The following is a 26,042-nucleotide window of genomic DNA, read 5'->3' as shown; positions in this document are numbered from 1 at the left end:
GAAGGAAATTCTGATACATGCTATAACATGGATGAACCTTGAGGACATTATGTTAAGTGAAATCAACCAGTCACAAAAAGACAAGTACTGTATGATTCCACTTATATGATGTATTTAGGGCAGTCAAATTCATAAAGGCATAAAATAGAATAGTGGTTGCCAGGGGCTGGGGGAGGAGGGGATGGACACATTGTTTGGCAGGTGCAGTTTCAGTTTGGGAAGACGAAAAGCGTTCTGGAGGTGGATGATGGTGATAGTTCCACAACAATATGAATGCACTTAATGCCACTAAACTGTACACTTAAAAATGATAAAATAATAACAATAACAGCAACTGTATGTGGGGAAAAAATTGAGCAGACCAACCTCTCCTGGCTTTGATAATTCTTTGCTTTCTTCTGAGACACTTGGTGATTTTTTTCGCCTTTGATTGTGTTGCCTGATATGTAACAAGCAATCCTTTTACACCTGCTTGATGACAGACAAAACGGTTCTACTTCCCTATACTACTTAATCTTATTAAGCTTTCAACATTACTTTAAAACAGAAGAATACGGACATGCAGCCATTCCTCCCGAGATGAGTACTGGCTTCACTTATAGTAAACTTACATCTGGCCGTTCCGTTTCCAGTAACTTTTTATTTCACTGAAGCCTTAGAATGAAGTCTTTTTAAAAATAACTATTAGGAACCCAAATTTAAGTTAAAGTTTAAACACATGAGGTACTATTGAGGCCAACTGCTGAACCCAGGTGGCCCTTGGAGGAGGAGAGACGTGTCTGCATGGCTAGATTTGCACGGTGCACGCACATGGGGGAGGTGACAGCTATTGGAGTGGCAAGTTTCTTTTGGCACTGATTGTAAGAGCATCTAGAGTTTGGAAATATTCAAATGTGGGGATAGATTATTTACCAGTCGTGGTCCTTGGTAGCAAACCAAAGAAGCTGATTCTGACTAACCTAAGCAGAAAAGGAATTTTTCAGAAAATCAGGCTGTTCGCAGAATTGATGGGAAAGTTGGAGAGCTGGGCTCAAAAACTAGGTTAGGAAGCTACCATCACTGTCTAAACTCAGCCACCTCTGCCAGAAATAAATTCTCATGTTCCCTGTGTCTTTGCATCATTCCCTCAAGATTCAACACCATCCTCTGGTAGGAGATGATTGTCTGATTCTAGATCACCTACCTGTACCCCAACCTGCTAACGAGTGGGGCAAAAGTCTGTCTGCCATGCCTTCAGCGTCTGTGGCCCCCGAGGGACCCTCCCGCAACCCCCACCGGACAGGAAGGGCGTTCAGCGAAATACAACTCGTGTCCTCTCCAGTGTGCACTCTGGACACAGCCTTTTCTTTCATCTGTTTGTGAACCTTCAGTTACCAAGTGAGAGAGGATTTGGGTCAGAGAGATAAGTCGATCATCCCTATTGGAAAAGTAAATCCCCAAGCAGGGCCCTCAGTGGGTGGTTCCGAAATGCCCTCCCGGTGCCCAGGGAACAGCACCATCTTTCATCTGCTGAGGATCTGCTACCTGGGATCTGGGCTCTCTGGCACACAAGTCAGCTTCGAATGGCAGAACCTGTGTTACCTTAGGAGGAGGTTTGTTCTGGCCTCGGAGGGACAGAACTCGAGTGGAGTCTTGACTCTGTATATCCACATACTACTCTGTGACCCGTTCAGTAGGTCTTTGATTTTCCTCTGATCTAAACTGGCTACTGACAGCAATGAAAATAAACTCTGGCCCACGTTCCGGGAACTACCTTTGTCCTCCTTGTCCCCAATGGAGTCAGGGAGTGATGCAGAGAGAAAAAGAAGTGAAAAGCCTGAGCTGGCAGCATACGCACATGTGTGATGACATAAAGCCCCGCGTCTGGGGGCTGTGGTTTCCTCTGGAGAAGAGGTTGAGGCTAGGGCTTAGGGAGGGGTGCACAGAGGACTTCAGCATTTCTGAATGTTTTCTTTATTTAAATGTGTCTGAATCCAGTTTGCTTGTCCACCTACTCCCCTTACACCTGTTCTTCAATTCATGGAAACTTTAGTCCACGGACCCCCTTATTTCTGCCTAATAGCTCATTCTCCTTCAGACACTTTGTCATCTACCTTAGATGCCTCACTCCCTCCATCCCCAGAGTCAACCAGAATCCCAAAACTGGTGTAGCTTATTTTTTTCTGTGCTGTAGTATATATCCATAGGCTGTTGAGTGGTGCTTTGTTTTTTTCATTGTAAGTGAATGTTCTCAAACTGTACCTATCCTTTTGAAGCTGATTTTTTACTCACCAATTTGTGAGAGATTTGCCTGTGCTGACAAGTGAGGATCTAGTTCATTCGCACTGCTATGTGGTATTTTGTTGTATAAATAAACTAGACTTGAATTTTCTTAAGGATGTGAAGCAAACAAGACCAAGTGTCAAAATTTCTTAAAGGTACAAGGTGGGTATGTCAGCATTCATCACATTATTCTCTAGACTGTTATAGGTGTTTGGAAGTTTTCAGAATCTAAAAAAGAAGCAAGAGCACTTAAGTAGGGTCAGGAAGAATCCCATCTGGGTTCTGATTGGGCTGCACTGAGGCTCTGAGTCCAGAGCTAATCAGACTGAGAATAAAAATAAACCTGTGGAACTGGCCCCTCTTGTTTGCTTCTCGTGGGACTTGCCTCCCTGGAGAAATGCCTGAAAATCTTGACCACAAGCGCAGAGGAGTGTTGATTTAGCCGCATGATTTGGAGTGTATTGGTACGTGGCCAAAGTGAACCAAACAGAATTGTCATGGGCCTACTCGTTTTTAGAAAGAAATTGGCGAGAGACCATTTCTCGGAATGGCTGTGAGACACAATTTTTAAAATATTTACAACATACTTAGGATATAAATAGTCCAAATGATAAATATAGGTCACAGTTTTGGCCAGGCCAACCTTTGATCTCTTTAACACTCTTAAAAACTTAAAGAGAAGGCGATTTCTCTTTTGTGGTACTTCCTGGACACCCCATGGGACTCCAAGCGGCCTCTAGGTTTTCTTCCTTCTCCAGTTCTGGAACTTTCAGAAAGGTGAGACTTTGACAGAAATTAAGAGCTTTTGACCCATGGCCTGCATTTTTACAGAGCCATTGATCAATTTTGCCATTGAGCCAAAAGACTGTGCTAGGTGAAACAAGAGACTCCTGGGGGACTAAATGGAATTACACGTACGGAAGTAAGCATTGCCCAATCAAAGTGACCACGAGCCCCTCTGTATCCCCTATTTCGTCCCACGGAAGGGCCCCCAGGGTCCCCAGCATTGACTCGATGCATCCAGCCCAGAGGGCCCCATGTGAAATGGTTTTCAGGTCGCGAGGCCTCCCCTGCCTCCAGCTTGGAGACGGGGCTCTCTCCTCGGCAGCTGCTGGAGACCCAGGGGGTTCCAAGCCCTCCTGGCAGGCGTGTCCCCCGCAGCAACCGCCTGCACTGATGTGCCCTTCCCTCCCCACAGGGTATGACTTCTGCCAGGTCCTGCAGTGGTTTGCTGAGCGGGTGGACAGGATCATCCTGCTCTTCGATGCGCACAAACTGGACATCTCAGACGAGTTCTCGGAGGCCATCAAGGCCTTCCGGGGCCAGGACGACAAGATCCGCGTGGTGCTGAACAAGGCTGACCAAGTGGACACGCAGCAGCTGATGCGCGTCTACGGGGCCCTCATGTGGTCCCTGGGCAAGGTCATCAACACTCCCGAGGTGCTGCGCGTCTACATCGGCTCCTTCTGGGCGCAGCCCCTGCAGAACACTGACAACCGCCGGCTCTTCGAGGCCGAGGCCCAGGACCTGTTCAGAGACATCCAGAGCCTTCCTCAGAAGGCGGCGGTGCGCAAACTCAATGACCTCATCAAGCGAGCGAGGCTGGCCAAGGTAAGCCGGAGACCCCCCGCGGCAGCCTCTGCAAGGGACCCTCCTCACACTCTCCTCACTTTGCCTCATTCAGTCAGCAGCTGCTCAGCATCCCTGGGCCAGGGCTGGGCAGCCTGGTCTGGGGGAGGAGGGGGTGCAGAACCCCCCCTTACAGAATGGGGAGCTGTGTGTGACTGGGGTGTGGACACTGTGCTCTGAGGAGGGGGCCTCGCCGGGGCGGGATGGGGAGCGGGGAGGGCTCCACGGAGGATGACTTCCGGGCGGGTGACCAGCCGTGCAACGCCTCCTCGTGGTTCGTCATCGCCGCCCTTATGCCAGCATGCTCACAGGGCAGCATCCCTCCTATGTCGAGAGGCCTCCCTGGCGGCCCAGCCCCACCCATAGTCCCTGGTTCTGCTCTTTTCCTCTCTGCTCAGCTGCCCACCCAGTGCGTGCTCATGCCCTCCTCCCATGCGGCCCAGCTAATCTGCAGTCACCTGTGCTCTGTGAGTCACTGCTGTTTGAACTTTTCTTCTCAGTACCATCTGCTTCCTTCCCGAACTACAGCCACTTTTGTTCCAGTTCTGCAAGGCTTGTAAATCCACTGATTTATAGCTCTCCTGACATGATTTCCCTCCCCTGCTCGTCCCGGGTGGCAGGAAGTCCGTTTTTGCCCATTTAGTGACCGCCCACCCCCCAGCGTGTGGTCTTTCTCTCCTCCAGCTGACACAGCTGAACTTTACCTTCAGTGTACGTAGTACCCAACGTGATTTTATAACCAAGGCTGGTAAATGACGTCATAGCCTTTGCAGATTTCAAGATCTTTTAAACTATTTTTAAATGCCCATGGCCGTTTTTAATTTACCAGTCGTTGCTGAGGGCCTAGTGACTGAAGACGCAGCTGTCATTAGTCATATAAATAAATAAAGAGCAGAGAGCTCACTGGGGGTGCCAAGCACATGGGACTTCGCTGCCATCCTTGAGTGTTGGGCCCTGTGAAGGGGCCAGCATGGCCTGGGTTTAGAGAGGCACAGAATGCTGCTGTGTACTGACGCCGGGAATAATGAAAGCCCTTGTGTAGAGGCGGGGGGCAGGGGCAGGGGGCGGTCAACTTGCTGAGCTTACTTCTAGGAAAAAAGCTTGTCTTTTTTTCCCTAAGAATAGTATCTGGCTTGTTCCTTTTCATAAAGGAAAATGTTTGAAGTACGGATGTTTCCAGCCTGAGCTTCTCAGTGTCAGTGTGTTCCTGGGGCAGCACCACACTGCAGAGGGGGGCAGGAAACAGTCTTGGGCAGAGAAGAAGCCGAACTCAGCACAGTGGCCTTGGCCACTAACCAATGCCATCCACTTTATACACCATCTGCGGTTTTATGTTCCATTTGTGAACTTGTTGCTGAAATGGACAAGGAGTCACCTGAGTTTTTCTCTTGGCAGTGTTTCTATTTCATAAAAATGCTCTTTGGTTTTGATATATTAATCTTCATCTCTCTTGATCCAGTTTTCCTTTGGTAAGCCAACCCTTCCTGAGGGTCTGATCCTGTCAGTAAGTGCACAGAGTTGGGCATTCTCTTCATTTCTCACAAAAGGGAACTGAAGCTCAAAAAGGTGACATAACTTGCCCAAGGCTCCCCAGCCTGAAGTTACAAAATATAGATCCAAACTCCAGTGGGCCTGACTCCCTGGTCCGGAAGGCATTCACCTGAAATCCAGAGTGGACAACATCTGGTTGCTCCTTATTATGCCCTTGCATTCTGCATTAATCTATCATTCTGTTTATTCTATAAAATTATCCATCCACGTAAACCCTACAAAGTTTAGAGGTTTGTCGAGCTGTCATTTTGCAAGCATGCAAAGGATAAGTTTTCAGATGTCACCTGAGAGGTGACAGATCTGAGTTGGGGTATGGAGTGTGTCTATTTATAGACCACCATAATTAGGTAGAATTGTGCCTCATCCAGAAATAAAGCCAGAAATGCGTTGTTAATGTCCTGCCAGGTTCTGCAGTAGTCAAACTTGAGGTATCATGAAGATGACATTTATTTATTTATTTATTTATTTATTTATTTATGGCTGCGTTGGGTCTTCGTTGCTGTGCGCGGGCTTTCTCTAGTTGCAGCGAGTGGGGGCTACTCATGGTTGCGGTGCACAGGCTTTTTACTGCAGTGGCTTCTCTTGTTGCAGAGCACGGGCTCTAGGCACGCAGGCTTCAGTAGTTGTGGCACGAGGGCTCTAGAGCTCAGGCTCAGTAGTTGTGGCGCACAGGCTTAATTGCTCCACGGCATGTGGGATCTTTCCAGACCAGGGCTCGAACCCGTGTCCCCTGCATTGGCAGGTGGATTCTTAACCACTGCACCACCAAGGAAGCCCAAGATGACATTTTAATAATATGAAAAATGGCACTCTTACTAAAGATCTCTTGAAACTTAATGATTTCCCTGCTTTTTCTATTTATATTTTTTCCCCAACTCTCTGTTTCAAGGAACAGGAAACCTTTAGAGTGCCATTTATCAAAGATTGTATCTTATGATATCAGTAGACATCCTTCTTTGAAGGATGTCACAATCTAAGATGCTAGTCAAGTTTCATTTCATGATTTTGTAGAGTAACCTATTTGGGGAAAGCCCAAAATAAGTTTAGAAAATAAGAATTTAGTTTTATTCAGCTATAATTAAAATAGCCAAGTTAAAGAAATAAGGTTCAAACTCCAAATCATAGTAGTTTATGGGATAAATGCACAAAGGTAAATAGCAAGGCAAGTTTACTGTAGGACCCCACCCTTTATAAGCACACTGCCCAAGGATAGGAAAGGTTCCCACCCACTTGGAAACCTTCATTCAGTAAAAAATGAGTCAACATTTGAGGAAGGAACAACTAAAACTGAGAAAGAAAAGGAGAGGTCATTGATTTGGGGGGTTTACTATAGTTCTGTGCAATTTAGTTTCGTCTTCACAGCGTGTTCTCCTCTTAGTCACGTGTAGCGTGCAGGGGCAGCTTTCTGGTCTGTCTGCACCGCCTATTCCTTCTGGGGAGAAGTTAGACATTTTGAAATTCACCACATGGACCCAGGCTAAGTTATGTAAAAATCATTCTGCAGTGGCTGATGACTATCCCTTTGATGCTTAGTCCTCCAGGGGGCATTTAAAAATAGCTCAGTTGGCAGCCCCAAGCTACTGGGGGTGTGTCAGTACTTGTGTCCACCCAGGAGAGCCTGTCTCTTTGAAGGCCACCATCAGATGACTGGGTAGGCCCCCTCACATGCCGTTTAAGGCTCTTCAGAATCATATGTGCTGTTGGTGCCAGCTTTGATTTCAACAGAATAACAAACCTCCAAGTGGGAGCCAATCAGCTGCATCTTGAAGCCTCACACTCTTACCACCCCATGGGTTCATCTTCTGGGTCTCTAGTTTAGGAACTGAAATTTTTTTATCATAGTAAACCCAATTTTAAAATGTGCTGACCCCCAGGGACTTCGCTGGTTGCGCAGTGGTTAAGAATCTGCCTGCCAATGCAGGGGACACAGGTTCAATCCCTGGTCCAGGAAGATGCCACATGCCACGGAACAACTAAGCCCGTGCGCCACAACTACTGAGCCTGTGCTCTAGAGCCCGTGAGCCACAACGACTGAGCCTGCGTGCCACAACTACTGAAGCCCACACACCTAGAGCCCGTGCTCTGCAACAAGAGAAGCCCCCACTCACCACAACTAGAGAAAGCCTGCACACAGCAATGAAGACCCAACACAGCCATAAATAAATAAATAAATAAAAGTGAATTTATATATATATAAAATGTGCTGATCCCCAGAGGTTAAATGTTCTCTGCACGTTTCCAGCTGGGCCTGCAAAGATGCAGATCTCCATCAGGTCATATTAAACCTGGGCAACTCTAAGGTTGCCCAGTGCAGAACAATGTATCCCAGCCTGACTTCCCCCACACGTCTCCCCAGTATCCAAATTCCATGGGCATTTCCATTCCTATTGTCCATGAGCACCTCAAGCTTCCAGCACTTGCTGCTGGGGGTTGCCCTCCAAGCCCACAGTGGAAATTCCCAGTATTACTCTGTGTACATGCTTCTCAGCCTTGGAGATACAAACACTTGTCATGGACACAGTTAATGAGATTGTGTCAGAGTGTAGATGTGAACTATAAATCCCTGTTCGTTTAAAGGGGAGTACATCTTTTTCTCCTCATTGAGTTATTAGCCCAGAAAAAAATTGACATTTTGAGCCATTTGACTTACCCTTGGTCATCACCATTTGATGAGTTGGGGCTTTTCTAGTTTTATATAAGGGAAAGAGTGAATTGAACAAGACAACAATGTTCAAACGTTCCCCAGGGTTCAGTGTCATTCACTTGTGAATGAAGAACTTGGAACCCAAATTCATCATGTTCTATTTAAATATATAGAGTCTATTCATTATTCAGTAAGGACTAAATAGCCACAAGCCTCCTCTGGCGTTACTACCCCGCCAGCTATAGGTCTTTGGCCATTAGTCAATAACAACATTTCTAGCCGCCTTTCTAGAGGACAAAGTACATTCAAATCTGTGCTCTCTCTCGATTCTCATAACCACAGCCCTGTGAGGTAAGGGCTGTAATCCCCATGTTGGGGGTGAGCAAGCCGAGGCTGGGGAGGAGACAGCTTGCCCAGGGTTGCTCAGCGAGCGCGTGGGCAGCGGTGGCAGCGCCTGACCCGGCCTTCAAACACGCAGTCCCATCCTGCCCACCTCCTCTTTCTCCCCATCTTCTCCTTCTTATTCCTCTTCCTCTCAATTAATTTTCTCTTGTTATAAAGAACAAAAGATCAGACTGTTTTCTACCTCCTTCCCTGGACCATCGCCGGATCTGGCCCCGGGTCCTGCGTTTGTTTGGAGACACATCTTTGTCACATAAAGGCAGACACGAGCTTTTCAAGTTGACTGGGGATTTCAGCCACCCAGGCTGTCCCTTGTTTACCGAGAGTCCTTAGAAAATCACAAGGCACCGTCCCGCTAGAAGATTGCAGTCTTTCCCACATTCTGCGTGGTGTTCGCAGTGTGTGTGCCATAACGTATCCATTTTCTATGCATGGGGAGGGAAGAGTACATGACCTTCCCAAAGCTTCCCCGTGAGTTAGGAACGATCAGAAGCCAAACCTCAACGTTGTTCCATAGGACATAGTTCACTTTGAATTCCAGACTTCAGCAGCTTCAGTACGATTTTTAATTCATACCCACAAAAAGCAGTTAATTCTATAAGACAGGGAATGAGGCAGTAAGATAGTTAAATGCTACTTCCAGCTTGGCATCTCCTAACTAGTTGCGTGACCTTGAGTAAGTCATATGAACTTCCTGGAACCAGGAATTCAGTCAGATATAGGGAGCCCCTTCCAGATTTAATACTCTGTGATTCTAAGGATTATAATTTACCTTGTAACTTGATAAGCTTCTTAAAGGCAGGGCCCATGCATAGAATCTGACCCTGGGTTATTGTCTTAGGATGCCCAGGGAAGGGCAGGAGGGGGAGGCCATGCAGAGGCAGTACAACAGGAGACTTCCACGAAACAGGCCAGTAGTTGAGGCTGAGAGCAGCCTGCAGCATGAGCAGGTCACCTGAGGGTCATGACTCAGGTAGAGCCAGGCAGGTGGGAGGAGGAGGGAGTTGAGACCTGGCACAGGAACTGCCCCAGTTACATCAGGGCCCTGGAGGCCTGGCGTCAAAGGTTGGCCCATTATCCAGCAGCCTCAGTCATCAGCGGTGAGCACCATGAGGGCAGGGATGAGGGAGCAGGTGCCAGGCGATGGGTGGAGGGCTGTGGCAGGGGCACATCACCTGCAGCCCAGCCCAGGGAAAGCAGGCCCCTGGGGACCAGGCGGTGTTCAAGAGCAGGGTGCCATTCCCAGGGGAGCTAGGGGCTGGGTGGGGAGTCAGCCTTACCTGCACAGGGGCCTGGCAGTTCCCAGGTACCACACTGATAGGTGGGGAGGGGGCTTGGGGAGCTCTGCAGGGACCTGGCAGCTGCCCCAGGCCTGGGCTCTGGGAAGGGGTCTTGGAAAGATGCCCTCGTGGATGGGAAGCTGAGCAGGTAGTGGGACTTCCTGCTTCAGCTGGGATGGGCTCCAGAGCAGGGCAGGCCAGAGCACGGAAGAGAGAGGGATCCACAGGCCCAGTCCAGAGGATCCAGGAGGGCCGAGGCCAAGGAAATGATGCAAGGACAGCTGGTGATAGTTGGTTCTCCCCGATGGAATATGGCGGTCCCGCCAAGGCCTTCGGACCTACCCAGGGCCATCCGCAGCCTCATCCAAACCAAGCCAGGCATTCACTAACCAAGGCAAGGAAATTACCAGTCTTACTAGTTTTACCACGTATTCATCATATCCTCAGGAATGCAGTTAAAAGCCCATCGTTCTAAATAAAAGGATTCCCAAACCTTGGATTTCTCTGGTTATCTTAAAGAATCGTGTAAACATTTTAAGCTGTTTTAATTTGAAAAGTAAATAAGTTTACTATTCACTTTGTTATAAAGCAGAAACTAACACACCATTGTAAAGCAATTATACTCCAATAAAGATGTTTAAAAATAAATAAATAAATAAGTTTACTAGCGACAGGAAGGTTTAGAAGCATCTCTCCCAATCTATACTTGTAGCAATAGTCAGGCAGCTCAGTGTGTGCTTATGTTAAAATGACCTTTATGTAGATGGAGAAGTTAGCGTTGTCTGGTCCGAGCCTGTCAGCATTTGCATTATGCACTTAGTTTAGAGTTCAAATCTTAGCAAAATGTTTTTGGCTGTGCCCAGTGTATGTCCATACACAGAGGCCCTCAGCTGAGCCATGGGATGTTTCTGCTTACCCCCTTTATTCAATTTCCATTCTTCCACAAGATTATAGTAGACCTCTGCTTTCTTTAATAGGATTTTCCATAGCTACACAGTCATTTTCTTTTTGTAATCACTGCCCTGTTTTTCATCTTTTCTTATTTTAGTTATTTTCTTGACTTCTAAATTACTCTGTAGAACTCTAGGTATACAAAGAGAACTTTTTTTTTAAACATCTTTATTGGAGTATAATTGCTTTACAATGTTTTGTTAGTTTCTGCTGTACAGAGAGAACTTTCGTAACGAGTGTTTCTTAACATCCTAAAGTTGGAAATCAGTAGAAGGGTGGAAATGTTAGGGAAGGAAGTGACGAAAGCCAACTAGAGCCCTCCCAGCAGGATTCACCACCCTTCGGGTAACAGTGCCAGGCCTGCTACCCCTGGGTGAACAAGGTTTCTGGGGCTCCCCCCTCATGTACCAGGGGTCCCTCTCTCAGACGGAGCTTCTGCTGTCTGGCCTGGCCCTAGGCAGCTGGTCTTGTGCAGAAAAGACTTCAGTGATCTCGGGGCCTAAACTGTCTACGGGGAGGTTATGGGTGTTCTCATCTCACTGTTCACCGGGCACAGATTTCCATGCAGATCAGCCATTTCCATCTGCCTCCAGCTTCATTTGCTGGTGCTTGCATGCACTGGCCCTGGTGAAACTTTCTCTTAGGTCTTCTGAGGTTAATCACCAGAACCAAGGTCTTTCCCACTCGGGTGCCCCCATACCTTCCCCCCTGGTCCTTGCCCTCCTCCTGTCCTGAGCACCATGACTTTGCGGGGATGCCTGTTATGTGCTGTGACGCATGTAAGATGCCATCTTGTTTGTCCTTCTCTGGTGCCCTTCTAAATGGCCCGTCCTCACTGACATATACCCCTTCAGGTACATGCCTACATCATCAGCCACCTGAAGAAGGAGATGCCAAGTGTATTTGGAAAAGAAAACAAGAAGAGAGAGCTTATCAGCAGGTTGCCAGAAATCTACATTCAGCTGCAGCGAGAATACCAGATTTCTGCAGGGGACTTCCCCGAGGTCAAGGCAATGCAGGTACAGAGGGCCCATCACAATGTCACCAGTGGGGATGGAGGGGCACTGCCAGCTTGTCCGGCTGGTTGCTGGGTACACATTTGGGTTTCATGGTTTAGAATGGAGGAGAACACGGTAAATTCATCTTCCTAGTAATACATGATAATAGGCTCCTGTGAATAAAGCAGAAATTGCTTGCTTCCTGAAACATTTAAACAAAAAGAGAGACATTTCGAGAAGTGAATTAAGCTCACCTGAAAAAAATCCTATGAACAGCTCCCTTAGGCTGTGTTCAGGGTTGTTCTGGCACAGAAGCGACACCTGTTTTTTAGAATCCCAGAACTTTAAGGGAATTAGAGCTGAGAGTGACCTTGGAGGTCACTTCCAGGGGCTCCTGAAGCCGGCCCTCCCCCGCGCTGCCCTGCACTGTGGGATTACGCGCTTGGGCGGCATCGCTGCTGCGGGCTCAGTCAGAGGCCGTGGCGGGCTGTGGCCACGGCGGGAGTTCACCAGACACAGCAGGCTGTGCTCACTGAAGAGTTTGCTTAAAGGCCAGCTTCGGGCAGCCTTTGGCCTAATTTCAGAATCTCCCTGACATGTGTCTGGGCAGCCCCAGGTGACCCCGAGTGGGTGCTGCCACCCTGGCCTGACCCGTGTGTCCACCTCCCCGCCATGGTGTTAGGTGACCTTGATTTTGACACTGACCATGCCCTCCCGAGCGAGGCCGCCTCACCTGGCTCCTCAGAGAGCCTGACTGACCATCTCCTTGTCCGGTGCAAGGACCCATCTGCCCTGGAGGCCACAGCCCTCTCTGGAAAGCAGGCAACACAACTCAGATGCCTGCAGCCACCAGCCAGAAGTAACTCAAACAAGTGAGGCAGGCGGGCCACGCCAAAGGAAACTGGGGTGCCCCCTCCGACCACCTCTTGTTTTCTCACATTTGGTAGAGATGTGGGTCCTGAGAAACACGTCCCTACTGGGAGGAAAACAATTCTGCAAGTGCAGTGAGTGAGGACTTGCAGGGCACACGGTGGGAGCAGATTGGGGAGCGTGTGCCCTTCCCCGCTCAGTGGGGAGGCCCCATCCTGCCCAGTGGTTGCTGCCCCGTGGGAGTGCAGGCCTGGATATTTCATGAGAAGCTGGAGATCTGGATTTGTATGTAAAGTACCCTGGTTTTCAAATTTTGGCTCAGAATTTCAAAGAATCTACATGGGCCAAAGAGAGCGTACAGCACACTGGCTGCACCCTGGAGACTCTGGGCCTGTGAGCTGCCAGCCTGCCTGGGGTGGGGATGGGGGTCGGTTTGCGGGGGAGGGTCAGGGAGGAGGAAGCACAGGTGCAGAGGCAAGATCAGGCCGCAGGAGGGGAAGCATCGATCCTAAGGGGTTTGTTAATGTAAACGCTCTGTATATAACGTACACACTGAAATAGGAGTGGGTTACACTTACTGCTGTGATGCCTGGGATCAGGGTGAATGCATCTGGTATATACGATCTAGTCAAATATGATTTAGTCGGCTTAAAAAAATACATAGGGGCTTCCCTGGTGGCACAGTGGTTGAGAGTCCGCCTGCCGATGCAGGGGACGCGGGTTCGTGCCCCGGTCTGGGAACATCCCACATGCCATGGAGCGGCTGGGCCCGTGAGCCATGGCCACTGAGTCTGCGCGTCCGGAGCCTGTGCTCCCGCAACGGGAGAGGCCACAACAGTGAGAGGCCCGCGTACCGCAAAAAAACAAAAAAAACAAAAAAAACATAGAAACACTTTTTTTTTAGAAGTAAAGTTGATATTCCTGTACTCAGAGGGTAAATTGGATTTTTTTCTGGTCGTAAGATGGCTAATTTGAGGGCTCCTGGGGCCTCTTCCTGAGCAGGTTCTGCTTTCCCACCCTTGGGTCATGCCCTGTACCCCATGACCAAACTGAAGGACAGCTGTTTCCTGGCATCCTTCAGATACTTTGGAAGGGAAATTGGTTTCCTGACTGAAATGAAAGCTGTGAGTAAATATACAGTGCTCGCGATGGCCTGATGGGATGTCTGTGGCTCATTGGCCTCCTGAGGCTCCCTTGATGCCCGACCCACAAGGTGCGGCTCCCGAGACCTGAAGTCTCCCTGACAGGCCTCCCCTGCCTGTCTCCAGGGAGCTCCTGAACGGAGGGAGCAAACTCTGTGACCAGAGCTACTCCTGACCATGCTAGCCTGGGCCTGGCCGGTCAGAGGGCATCCAGGCCTCTCAGAGCTGGTCACAGGGGCAGTCCCTCACCCCAGGTCTCGGGAGCAGCCTTGGCCCATGTAGCCGGGCAATACAGGGAGGGCCTGAACCTTCACTGAGAACCCTGTGGTTAGGCGCCGCACCAGGCACCTTGGCCCCTTCATTGGACTCCTGGGTGCCCTGGGACTGGGAGCAGGGGTCCTACCTGCCGGGTGCCTACCATCCACACAGTCCTACCATCATCTGTGTTCATTTGTGCGTTCACCTAAGAATAGTAATTAAGTCTACTATGGCCAGGCGCTGTTCTGGGCCCCTGGAATAAATCATTGAACAAACAGCAAAAATAAAAATCCTTGCCCCTACAGAGGTCCATTCTGGGTTACAGTTTTGCTGCTATGACTGTAACTGGCAGTGACGTTTTGGCAGCAAAGCCCCTTGTTGGGACTTGTGCTCCTTGTTACAACATAAGTGTCTCTGTGCTGTGGTATAATTCATTTACTCAGTGTCTTATTTAGTGTCTCCCATAGAAGGCTGTAATTCCATGAAGCCAGTGACCCATGTCCTGTTCTCGGCCATATCCCCAGCCCCTGGGGTGTAGCAGGTACTCAGTGAATACGTGTTGAGTAGGTTAATTAATAAGTTAGTGTATGTTTATATCGTAGCAGGCTCTAGGGTAATGAGTTTCTCAGACCCTGACCTAGGCCTGACTCCCACAGGGCTTACAGACCAGTGGTTTCTGGAGCAAACCCCTGGAAGCTGGGTGAGGATTCTTCCTTGGGAAGCCAGCCAGGCCCTGATCATACCACCCCAGTCCTTTCAGGGAATCCCCAGGGAGCAAGGCAGGCCTGGAGCCCAGAGGGTGTGCTCACTACTTCAAGCTAGTTTGCTGTCACCCAGGAAGCTTTGGGGGTTCCTGGTGTGGGTCAAGGCCTCCACATCCCTGAGTCTGTTGAGCATCTGACATCTTCCCCAACACAGGCATTCAGCCTTACTGTGTCTGGGACAGCGGCAGGGGCAGAAGCTTGGAGATGACTTGATTATGATCTTTGCACACCCCAGGATCTCACGGAGAGCTCACCAGGGCCGGCTTTAAGTCTCTGTTCTCCAAGCTGGTCAAGGTGACTCTTGACCGTAGCAAAGAGCCAATTGTATTTTGCAGGCTTTTGCCCAGGGCCTGTGTCAGCCCTACACCCATTGGGGAGGGAATCTGCTTTGCTGTGCTGACGTGTCCGTGCTGCAGAATGAGGGAACACGAGCAAGGCCATCTTGATTGCTGATGCAGTTGTCCTCCTTGGAGAACTGGGACACAGACCTACTAGAGAATGGACTTGAGGATATGGAGAGGGGGAAGGGTAAGGTGTGACAAAGCGAGAGAGTGGCATGGACATATATACACTACCAAACGTAAGGTAGATAGCTAGTGGGAAGCAGCCGCATAGCACAGGGAGATCAGCTCAGTGCTTTGTGACCGCCTGGAGGGGTGGGATAGGGAGGGTGGGAGGGAGGGAGATACAAGAGGGAAGAGATATGGAAACATATGTATATGTATAACTGATTCACCTTGCTATAAAGCAGAAACTAGCACACCATTGTAAAGCAGTTATACTCCAATAAAGATGTTAAAAAATAATAAAATCTTAAAATAGAAAAAAAACATTTCAACAGCAGAGGGCGGCAGAGCCATCCCCATCTGCTCAGACCATCCAAGTGGATTCAAAAACAGCTTCTGGTACAGGCTGGGAGTGAGCAGGCAAGGGAGAGCCCAGAAGAGGCTAGGCTGGGATTGACCTTTGTCTCTTGTGGGAGAATTCCAGGATCCCGCGCTTGGCGGCTTTGATGCATACAGTTGTTTGATGGGTAGCTCTTTAAATTCTCCAGTGTGTGTTCATCCCAATAAAAAGCTTTGGAGCCACCCTGGTGGAGGACAGTGATGGTGTGGTTTAACTTGGACCCCACCCCCCTGGCCAGGGCTGGGCAGGCGGGTACCACAGGGATGAGAGTGTAGGGCTTACTTCATGCGTGCCCTCCGGGGTGGGAACGGCTGCTGCCGCTGCTTCCTGTCCACCCCTGCCAATATGTGGCCATTTCCCCTGGCTAGTTTTCCAGAGGTTTGCAGTCTGAATCCATGTCGCCTGCAGGCGGGTGGAAAGTTTGGGTGGGCACCGCCCTCATTTGTCCACTTGGCCGGACACAGAGGCTCTGTGTGTGCCCAGAGCTCAGGCTCATTCATGAGGAAATAGGGTAGGTGTTCATGCACCCAGGGGAATCCAGACTTGTTTACCCCAGCAGCACTGGGATTTTTGTGTAGGCTGCCTGCTCTCCTCCTAGGCTTTCTCTTCTCAGTTCCCTTGGCTGACCGAGGTGCCGGCAGCAGGACCCCAAAGTGTTAGCAGCATTGCTTGGTGCTGATGTTGGGATGACGTGCAGGTGACTGTGGTGTGTCAGTGAGGATGGAGGACATGAAAACTGGAATGTACCTTAGAAACCAGGCCTGTGCTACCCCACCACTCTGAGCTGAGCTCAGGCTGAGTGCTAGGTGGCAGCCCAGGCCAGCCTGCTTTGACAGTCACAGAGTTGGCTACTGAGAAGAGTGTTGGGGGCACCTTTCCAAGATATGTCAGGCTGTTTTGCTTTCCGCTCTGTCCTCTCCACCGTCTAAAGCTCAGGGCTCCACTTCAGAATAACAGCCTAGAATGTCTGCCCTGCCAGCACACCCTAGAGACCACAATTTTGATTCTCCATTGGAAACGACCTAAACTTCCAATTACATGGACAGGGTACATGAGGAAAGGCCCAGCTATACAGTTCAATATCATGTAGCTATTGAAAATAAGTTTGTCTATTATATATATATTAACGTGTATCTGTTAATCCCATTCTCCTAATTTATCCCTCTCCCTTCTTCCCCTTTGGTAATCGTAAGTTTGTTTTCTGTATCTTGAGTCTGTTTCTGTTTTGCAAATAAGTTCATTTGTATTATTTTTTAGGTTCCACATATAAGTGATATCATATGGTATTTGTCTTTCTCTGTCTGACTTACTTCATTTAGTATAATAATCTCGAGGTCCATCCATGTTGCTGCAAATGGCAATATTTCATTCCTTTCTATGGCTGAGTAACAGGTTTTTACTGTATAGCACAGGGAACTATATCATATCTTGTAATAACCTAACATGGAAAAGAAACTGAAAAAGTATATGTATATATACACCATTGTAAAGCAATTATACTCCAATAAAGATGTTTAAAAATAAAAGTATATGTATATATAAAACCAAATCACTTTATATTTATATAAAACTGAATCAGTGTGCTGTATACCTGAAATAACACAATATTGTAAATCAACCATACTTCAATTTAAAAATTAAGTCAAATTAAAAAAAATTTTAAAGGTTGTATAAAAATTGATATCATGGAAAGCTGTGATATATTATTTCTTTAAAATGCAGGTTGTTAAATAGTGTGGTCTTATTTCAGTTAAAGAGTGTGTGTGTGTTTGTAAAAATGGCTATAAACGTATGCCCAAAAACGTTAGCAAAAGTCATTGCTGGGTGATGGTATTATAAGTGATTTAAGATTCTTATTTTTGTTTACCAGTTTTTTCCCCAATTTTTTACAATGAAAGTGTAATATTTGTGGTAGCACAAAGCTTTGTTTTTTCTTAACTCCCTGTCCCATTACTTCTGTCCAGAACAGTCAGGTCTGAGGGGAATGTGAAAGCTCTTTCTCTTGAGAGCCTCCCTGTCTCATCTCCAGAAAACTGCACACCTGTCTGGCCCCTCTCTGGCCCTCTAGGATTGTCCAAACAGACATACTTCATGTAGAGTCCATATAAAAACTGCCATACCTGGAATTCTCTGCATTTGTTTGGCAAAACTGCTATTAAGACATTTTCACTAGATCTTTGAGGCCCCTTATACAATTGCCTAAGTGACTTCCACAGTTCAGGGCCAGAGAAGGTTTGTCTTTCTTGTGATGAACAGGTGGTTTCTCCCCGCCAACAGCGAGGTGTGACACCCCCACCCCCGCCGGCTCCCCAGCCAGGGCAGCTGAGGAGTGTAGCTTTTCTCAGCCTTCATTATCTGATGTGATGATTCCCCTCCTCTTCCTTTCAATTACTTGGTTTTCCCTTTGTTCATGACTTTCTTCTATTTCGTGTTATCATTGTTTCACTGTAAGTCAAACCGTTTTTGAAATATAAGCTCCCTGAAGGCAGAGACTGTGGCTTTTCATATTTATATCCCAGAACAGGGCCTGGCACATAACAAATGGTCAGTAAATGTTGGATGGATGGATGGATGGATGGATGGAAGGAAGGAAGGAAGGAAGGAAGGAAGGAAGGAAGGAAGGAAGGAAGGAAGGAAGGGTAACCAAGGCAGGAAGGACTGTTTCTACAGAGCCATCCACAGAGCCTCTGTGGCATCTACAGTTGGCTCCCATCCTGGCCAGGCAATTGCCGCGTCCCCTAGGACCATCTGCAAACCCTGTGCTCTGTCTGCTCCTCCCAGCTGTCCTGGGCGATGCAGCCGAGACCTGCCCTGACCATGCTAGTACTACTCAGCTCTACTGGCTGCATTTATACTTGCCCTTCCCATCCCTACTCCTTTCTCTCTTTCCAATTTCAACTTGTACCTATTTGTACCCTAAACTACATTTTTTTAACTGATCAACGTCGTCTTTAAGTAATCATTTTACCTAAATTAGTTCTACTGACAGCTCTGTCGCAGCTTCATGTTACAGCACAAAGAGGCTAGTCGAGCGGCAGGAGGCATGGGCTATTGTCTTGACTCCGCCAGGACACCCCTTGTGCTCTCTGTGAAATGGGGTTATTAATACCTGCTCTTCCTGACTCCCAGCATTGTTGTGAAAATCAACTGAAGTATGTAAGGTAGGTAAAATACTTTAAAAGATAAAATAGTAGATCTCTAGAGTGCTTTTTTAAAAAAAGACAGGGTGAAAGGAATTTTGTCTCAAAGCCCTAGGGGATCACCGTCCCTCATGCCACTGCCAGCCCAGATTAGCTACTGTAGGAAAATGTTGCATCCCATGCATCTTGTCTCTTGTTCCAAAAGCCACTCCTGTGTCTGGTGGGTTCGGATGTGGGGACCCCACCAAAGAGAGAGAGAGCTCTGGACAGCCCAGAGCATGGGCTGCCTGCTTTAAGGGAGCATTTGTCCCCTCCAGCCATCCCTCTCCTCATTTGCTTCCTGCAGGGAGGATGTTAACCAAATCTGTGGCTTCTCCTTTTCCAGGAACAGCTTGAGAGCTATGACTTCACCAAATTCCACTCGCTGAAGCCCAAGCTGATCGAGGCCGTGGACAACATGCTGAGCAGCAAGATCTCGTCCCTGATGAGCCTCATCAGCCAGGAGGAGACGAGCATGCCCACGCAGCTGGTGCAGGGTGGGGCCTTCGACGGCACCGCCGAGGGCCCCTTCAACCAGGGCTACGGGGAGGGCGCCAAGGAGGGCGCCGATGAGGAGGAGTGGGTTGTGGCCAAAGACAAGCCTGTCTACGATGAGCTCTTCTACACCCTGTCGCCCGTCAACGGCAAGATATCGGGCGTCAACGCCAAGAAGGAGATGGTGACCTCCAAGCTGCCCAACAGCGTCCTGGGCAAGATCTGGAAGCTGGCCGACTGTGACTGCGACGGCATGCTGGACGAGGAGGAATTCGCACTGGCCAAGCACCTCATCAAGATCAAGCTCGATGGCTACGAGCTGCCCAACAGCCTGCCCCCGCACCTCGTGCCACCCTCCCACAGGAAATCCTTGCCGAACGCCGACTGAGGGGCAAGCCACACACAGCGAGGGCGGTGTGGGGCTAGAATTGGGGGGCCTGGGCCAGAGGCCCACACTGCCACTGACTCACTGAGAGACCCTGGGCGAGACACTGCCCTCTCTGTGCCTCAGTTTCCCCATCTGTAGAACGGGGAGGGCAAACACTGGACATTAGATGAGATCCTTTCACCTTAAAATTCCCAGAGTTTCTACTAAAATGTTGGGGGGACGGGGTGGATACAGGGATGGAAGCATTGAGAAGAAAGGAAAATCGTCCAAGGAGTCCTCCAAAGCCTAGAGAAGCCCAGATGTGGAATCCCAGGAGCCAGGGCGTGTCAGCTGGGGGCTCTGCTGGGCTTCACTGGACTGTCCATCATTTTGAACCTGGCTGTCCCTCAGAGAGCACCGGGAAGCAGCAAAGACGAGCTTATTTATTTTGTCTCTTGCTCTATTTGGAGTGAAAAAAAAGAAGAGCTGAGAAGGTTTCTGTTCTCTCCAAACTGTCTACCACAGAGTAGACTGCTGCCCCAGCTTTGAGAGGAGGACGCACCATTTCTGCGTGTCCCCGTCCCTTCTGTGGGCCCGCAGAGCCCGCGGCCAGGCCGCAGGGAGCATCCATCCCAGCGCCTGCTGGCCGGCCCTCCCAGGGCTCCCCCAACCTTGCGGCCTTCCCAGCAAAGGTGTATTTGGTTAGAAATTTGGAACTCACAACCTTTATTAACCCCTGGCAAGAGTTCTAGTATTCATTTCAAGTCACGTTGAAATCTGAAGATTAGCTTTACTTGTCTGGCAACAGGTTGTAGCAAAGTTTATCATACTTAAACTAGAGTAAGAAAAGCGGTGGTTCTCCCCAGTCTTCAGTTAGCGTGGTTACACGTCCCCAAGGCTCCTTGGAAAATGGCAGGATTTAAATCCAGAAAAAACATGAATTGGTGCGTGCAGTGTCCTGGCCCTGTGGCCACAGAGGGGACGGGGGGCCAGCCCAAGGTCAGTCTACTAGCGTTAGACACTATTTTTATAAAAAATAGGCATTTTTATTATGACTAGTTTTTTAAATATAGTTTCTATATAAAGGATAAAGGCCTTTATACAGAAACAAGATGCAATCTTTCATATAAAGCCTTTTCTTCAAAAGACTGTGTGGTTCATACCATGAATGCCTCACGAGGTAGGATCTGGGCCCTTACCTGTACATCAGTTCTTGATGTTCCCTCCCTGGGTGCCCTGGGTGAACCTCTCTGGACCACTTGCCCAAATGCCTGTGTCCAGGGGAGGTCACCCTCCCAGCTGTGTGGGCTCCAGCTGGGGGATGCAGGTGCCTTTCACCATTATTTATGCAATAAGAGAGACATGATATTTCATCACTATTGTGATGGCTGCATAGCCTGGGACCCTGCCGGCACCAAAAATGAATGAAATCCAAACAGTCACACCTAAGTCTCCCAAAACACTCGTTTTTTTTGTTTGTTTGTTTCTGGTGTCCCTTGTGACATCAGGGGCAGAACAGCAGACTTAAGAAAATGTTTACTTTAGAGAAGCATTTATCCAGATGCCAGCCCTCACACTCCCTAGCTTACTTTCTACATAATTTAGTTTTAAGAGAAGTAAATACATAACATGGTTTTAGTCTTAGTGAGTACTTTTAAATTAATTAGACACATAGAAAAGAGACATTTGTAATTCCAGTAGATAGTTCTGTGAATGCACGAGGACCACACAGGTGTGTAAGCGCAGTGGATCCAGCAGAGGGCAAGATTGAGAGAGGAGGAGAGAGTTCATTTGTCGAAAGGTATAGAGATGCCAAGGTTAGATTATTTCCATTCACAATCATCTTGCTTCTTTAACTCAGCTCAGTTGTCATATATAAAGATAAATATATACACGTATGTCACAAGAGTATGTATTTTGGCCACTTGTTAATGTGTATATATGTACATATGGCAAGTTTTGTCTATATATGGATGTAGAGGAATACTGTTTCAGAGGAGCCGCAGAGGAGGTTTCTGGTTCTACGTGGATGGAAGCACCTCATGGGTGATCCCCACCCCACCCCCATGACCTCTGGTGGGAGGACATCTGGCAGCTGAATGCTGAGAAAAAAGGAAGAAAAAGGAAGTCACATGTCCATTTTTCTCAATATCTTCTCTTAAAACCTGAAGTCACCCATCATAAATAGTTGATTGGAAAGAAAAACACTGAAAGACATTAGGGATGGCGGCCAAGCAAGGACCCATATCGTCCCAGGACCCGCACAGAGTTCCTCGAGTCTGTGTCCAAAACACCCGTTATCCCCTGACCCCATGCAGCAGGGCCGGGAACATGGAGCCCTTGGGATCTGGGCACCTGGACCGACAGTATTGTCCTCCCTGCACCACCCCACTGTCCAAGTACCCCCTCTGCAGAGTGCTCACGGATGGGTCAGGGGGCGTGGAAGTAGGTAAACTCCAGAACTCTGAAACTATCTTCATGCTCTCCATGATTTCACAGAAGAAAACCTAAGAATCTTGAGTCTGTTTTCTGTACAGCACACGGTATCGCACAACACAAACTTCTGCAGTCTTGAGTTTAGGGGGAAAAAATGAAAACTTCTGCCTACTCCTCCCGAAGTCGACTTCCAAACTGTGAGCCTGCTGGTGAGGCCCTCCTGAGCCCGTCTGTACAGAAGCGTTGCACTGAGACCTGCCGAGATCCCCCAGCTCTGCGGCCACACGCTGATGTCCAACCCGCTTGGCATCCTACTTGGATTCTTTCCTCGTCACACACACTTGGATGACCCAGGTTGGGGCTGCTCTTCTGTGGGAAGGGCCAGGCATTCAGTTGGCTTTCACTTCTCCAGGGCTGGAGTGGCTTCTCCGGAACACTTGTCATCATGCAGCAATAATGCCTGGATTGGGGGCTGTGACTCCTCCCACAGAACCGTGGGCCTTAAGGAGTTGGATTCTTATTCCATCTCATGGGACTGGTGTCCAGGTGGGTCAGAGAGCATGTGACGAGAAGCCAAATGCCTCGTGCTCTCCCCCAACCGCTGCCCGCCTTACAAACCCGCAGGAGAGGCTTCAGCAGAGCCCTGGCCCCACTGTCCCGACCACGGTCCTTTGCTATGTCTGCTGGGTCTTGGGGGGCCGCCCCTGCACCACACTGGGAATGTCTTGTACTGGAGCCTGCCGCCTAGGATGGGGTTTAACCACCAGAGTCATGGCCTAACAGCCACCACCAGAACCTTCCCGCTTTATGGCTACACTCCTTGATGCCCAGAACAATACCCTGGACAGATTGCCTTGGAGATAAGGAAAGCATTTAAGGAGGCACTGTTTATTTCCTCCGTGGAATGTGGCAAATAACTTTCTTAGGACAGATAACCACTGAGTTTTTCCAGGTAAACATGGGCAGAATCTAAGAGTATACCAGGTGACGTGTCAATTAGCCAATGCATTTAATACACAATGCTTCTGTTTTTTTGTAATCTTGTTTAGAAATGTCAAAAAAAGACCCAGTCTACTGATCAATAAACTTCTGAAAAAAATCACTACTTTTTTCCCATTGGCTCTGGTGTTTCAGTTGACTGTGTGCCAGCTGTCTCAGGAATAAAGCAGGGATCCCTTGGAACCGTTCTGAAACGAGGCAGAGGAGTTAAGGGGAGGGTGTGCCCCTTTGCACGCCATCCCTGTGACCCCTGACTCTTCCTGCATCTTCCCTGGGTGGTAGACTCGGGCTTCTTCAGCAGAAAAGCAACTCCATCCACTGTGGGCAGAGACCAGGTCTGGGAGCAGGCCCCAAGGGAGGGACTGGAAACCAAGACTTCAGGGGACCATGGAGGAGATCCTTCCGAGGCTGCGGACAGGGCATCACAGAGCGTTCACAGGAGATGTCCTCTGTCCGGCGCTGAGGCAGGCCCGAGCACCTGAGGGTGTAGTAGTGCTAGGGTGCAGCCCCTGGCTGGCTGGCACTGCTCCTGCCTCTTGGCATGCCTCACAGGCCTGGACCACCCATAGTAGACATCTGGAGTTTTCACACTTGCACCCATCTACCCTTTTGGTGATCCAGACCTGGAATTTCCTTTGCAGACCACTCTTCACTTCTCCACCCTCAATCTGAGGCATGAGATTTGGGGAGATAGACCCCACCCCCCTTCTTTCCAGGGTGGGTCCTGATGGTCTTGAGCCAATTAGAGTATTTCATCTGCCTGGTCACAGAAATTGTTCAGCAATGGACATGTGTCTATGAGAGCCAGGCCCCTCAGACTTCTGTTCCAACTCTTGGGAGAGATGTACTCTCTTTTCTGAACCATGCAGTACAAAGAAGTGAGCCTATTGGTGCAACAATATAAATAGCATTGAGAGAAGTGCCCAGAGGTGCTGGAAGCAGAGGAGTGAGGTTAGGCTGACAGCAACCACCCTGTGGAGCATGAAGATGAAGAAGGCATTGAGAAAGACTAAGGGAATCCACACCTGTGGTGGCATCCTTTGAGCTGCTGGATCAAACCTTACCTGAAGTCCTCCTCCTGCCAGCCTTTTCAGTTATGTGGACCAGTACATTCCCTTTATATCATTTAAACCCATTTGACTTGAAATTTCAGTTACTTGCAGCACAAATATTCCAGAACTGTACTGACCAGCAGGGATTCTCATTTCAACAGGGGCTGCTATCAGTCACGGCACAAGAGGAGCTGATCCTGGCAGCATGTGCAGTGGCTTTACTGCAGTTGAACTAGGAAGAAAGAAGAGCAGTTCTGTAGCCCTGCTCAACAACCTCAAATACAGCCACCTCTGTTGAGATCTGTGTACAAAGTTCATGCAGCTCCATCCTGTCCTCTGGTGGTCACATCACATGGGATACTGTGCGCCAAGGCTCTTAACAGGAGGTGAAACAAGCTTACAGAGGTGGGAGAAGGGGGGACTTCCTAGAAGGAGCAGGATTTTAACTAGGGCTGATGTGATTGGAGAATGTGGACGGTGGGGAGTAGAGGGGCATTCTTATTCTAAGCTGAGGGAACCACTGATGTTCAGACTTGGGCAGGAAACCTCTGGTCCTGACCAGGCAATGGGGAGTCTTGCTCTGGGAAGGTACATTGGGCCAGGTGTCAGCTGATGTGCAGGCAGGGTGATGAGCTGGGGACAGTGACGAGGACCTGCAGGGTCAGTGGGAGTAACCGGGTGGGGGGTGCACTGTGGAGTGCTCGCTGGGGGGCACAGCGGCAACAGCCATTGGTACCTGACTGGACCTGGGGCTGGGGTGAGGAAGCAGCTCAGGTTCATTCCTAGTGGCAGGAAGCAGTCAGTGGCAGGAGGGACCTCACAGGGAGAGGACAGCAGGGGTGGAGGCTCCTCTCAGATACAGGGGAGACGCCCCCACTCAAGAGCAGCATGCTTCTCACTTCTAGCCACAGGCCGGGGTTCAGGTGTGATGGGTCCTGCCCAGCTCTCAAGGGCAGGCTGTGGCCACTGCTTCTCTCACCGGCCTGGGCTGTCAGGGACGCCTCCCTGAAGTGTTGCTGGGGCTGCTGGGTGGATGAACCCAGACACACAGCCCAGCCCGGTGTCTGTAACCAGACTGTTCTGTGAAGCCACCTGAATTAGAACTCGCTCTCCTTCTGGCATGCGGTCCAAGGTTGCAGGGAGGGAGGGGAGGGGGAGGGGAGGGAGGGAGGGGAGGGAGAGGGAGGGAGGGGAGGTGGAGGGAGGGGAGGAGAGGGAGAGGGAGGGAGGGGAGGGAGAGGGAGGGCAGGGGAGGGAGGGAGGGGGAGGAGAGGGAGAGGGAGGGAGGGGGAGGAGAGGGAGAGGGAGGGAGGGGAGGGAGAGGGAGGGGAGGGAGAGGGAGGGAGGGGAGGGAGAGGGAGGGGAGGGGAGGAGAGGAGAGGGGAGGAGAGGAGAGGGAGAGGGAGGGGAGGGAGAGGAAGGGAGGGGAGGGTGAGGGAGGGAGAGGGAGGGGAGGAGAGGAGAGGGCGGGGAGGAGAGGAGAGGGAGAGGGAGGGAGGGGAGGGAGAGGAAGGGAGGGGAGGGCGAGAGAGGGAAGGGAGGGGAGGGAGTGGAGGGAGAGGGAGGGAGGGAAGGGAGGGGAGGGAGAGAGGGAGGGGAGGGGAGGGAGGGGAGGGAGAGGGAGGGAGAGGGAGGGAGAGGGAGGGAGAGGGAGGGAGAGGGAGGGAGGGGCTCCCCCACAGCCCCTGCCTCTGAGCCTCAGGCCTAGCCAGTGCCGAGGGAGCACAGGTGCTGGTGCCTCACTGGGGCCCCAAAGAGTGAACACCGTGTCTCCAACTCTGGAGGAGGCTCTGTCGTTCCCACGGACTTTGCAGGTTACCCCTTCCCAGGGGGAACCCCCTTCAGAAAGTGGCCCCA

General features: G+C 49.7%; 1 protein-coding gene across 4 annotated transcripts in view; it reads left to right on the top strand.

Annotated features, from left to right (window-relative positions):
• EHD4 (EH domain containing 4) overlaps window positions 1-24,435 on the top strand; it is a 91,022-nt gene extending 66,587 nt beyond the window's left edge. For 3 of the 4 annotated variants that reach the window (XM_079913728.1, XM_079913727.1, XM_079913729.1), the window contains 3 exons: window positions 3,461-3,873; window positions 11,574-11,738; window positions 19,183-23,428. In XM_079913728.1, coding sequence (XP_079769854.1) covers window positions 3,461-3,873; window positions 11,574-11,738; window positions 19,183-19,719 — 1,115 coding nt within the window. In that variant the 3' untranslated portion in view covers window positions 19,720-23,428. Of the gene's footprint in view, window positions 1-3,460; window positions 3,874-11,573; window positions 11,739-19,182; window positions 23,429-24,346 lie in introns of those variants that run through there. The other variant, XM_079913730.1, reaches the window with a different exon arrangement.
• Window positions 24,436-26,042: the final 1,607 nt, after the last annotated feature.

This window comes from Stenella coeruleoalba, assembly GCF_951394435.1.
Source record: "Stenella coeruleoalba genome assembly, chromosome: 2".
NCBI lineage: Eukaryota > Metazoa > Chordata > Mammalia > Artiodactyla > Delphinidae > Stenella > Stenella coeruleoalba.
This window is presented reverse-complemented; position numbering and strand designations above follow the sequence as displayed.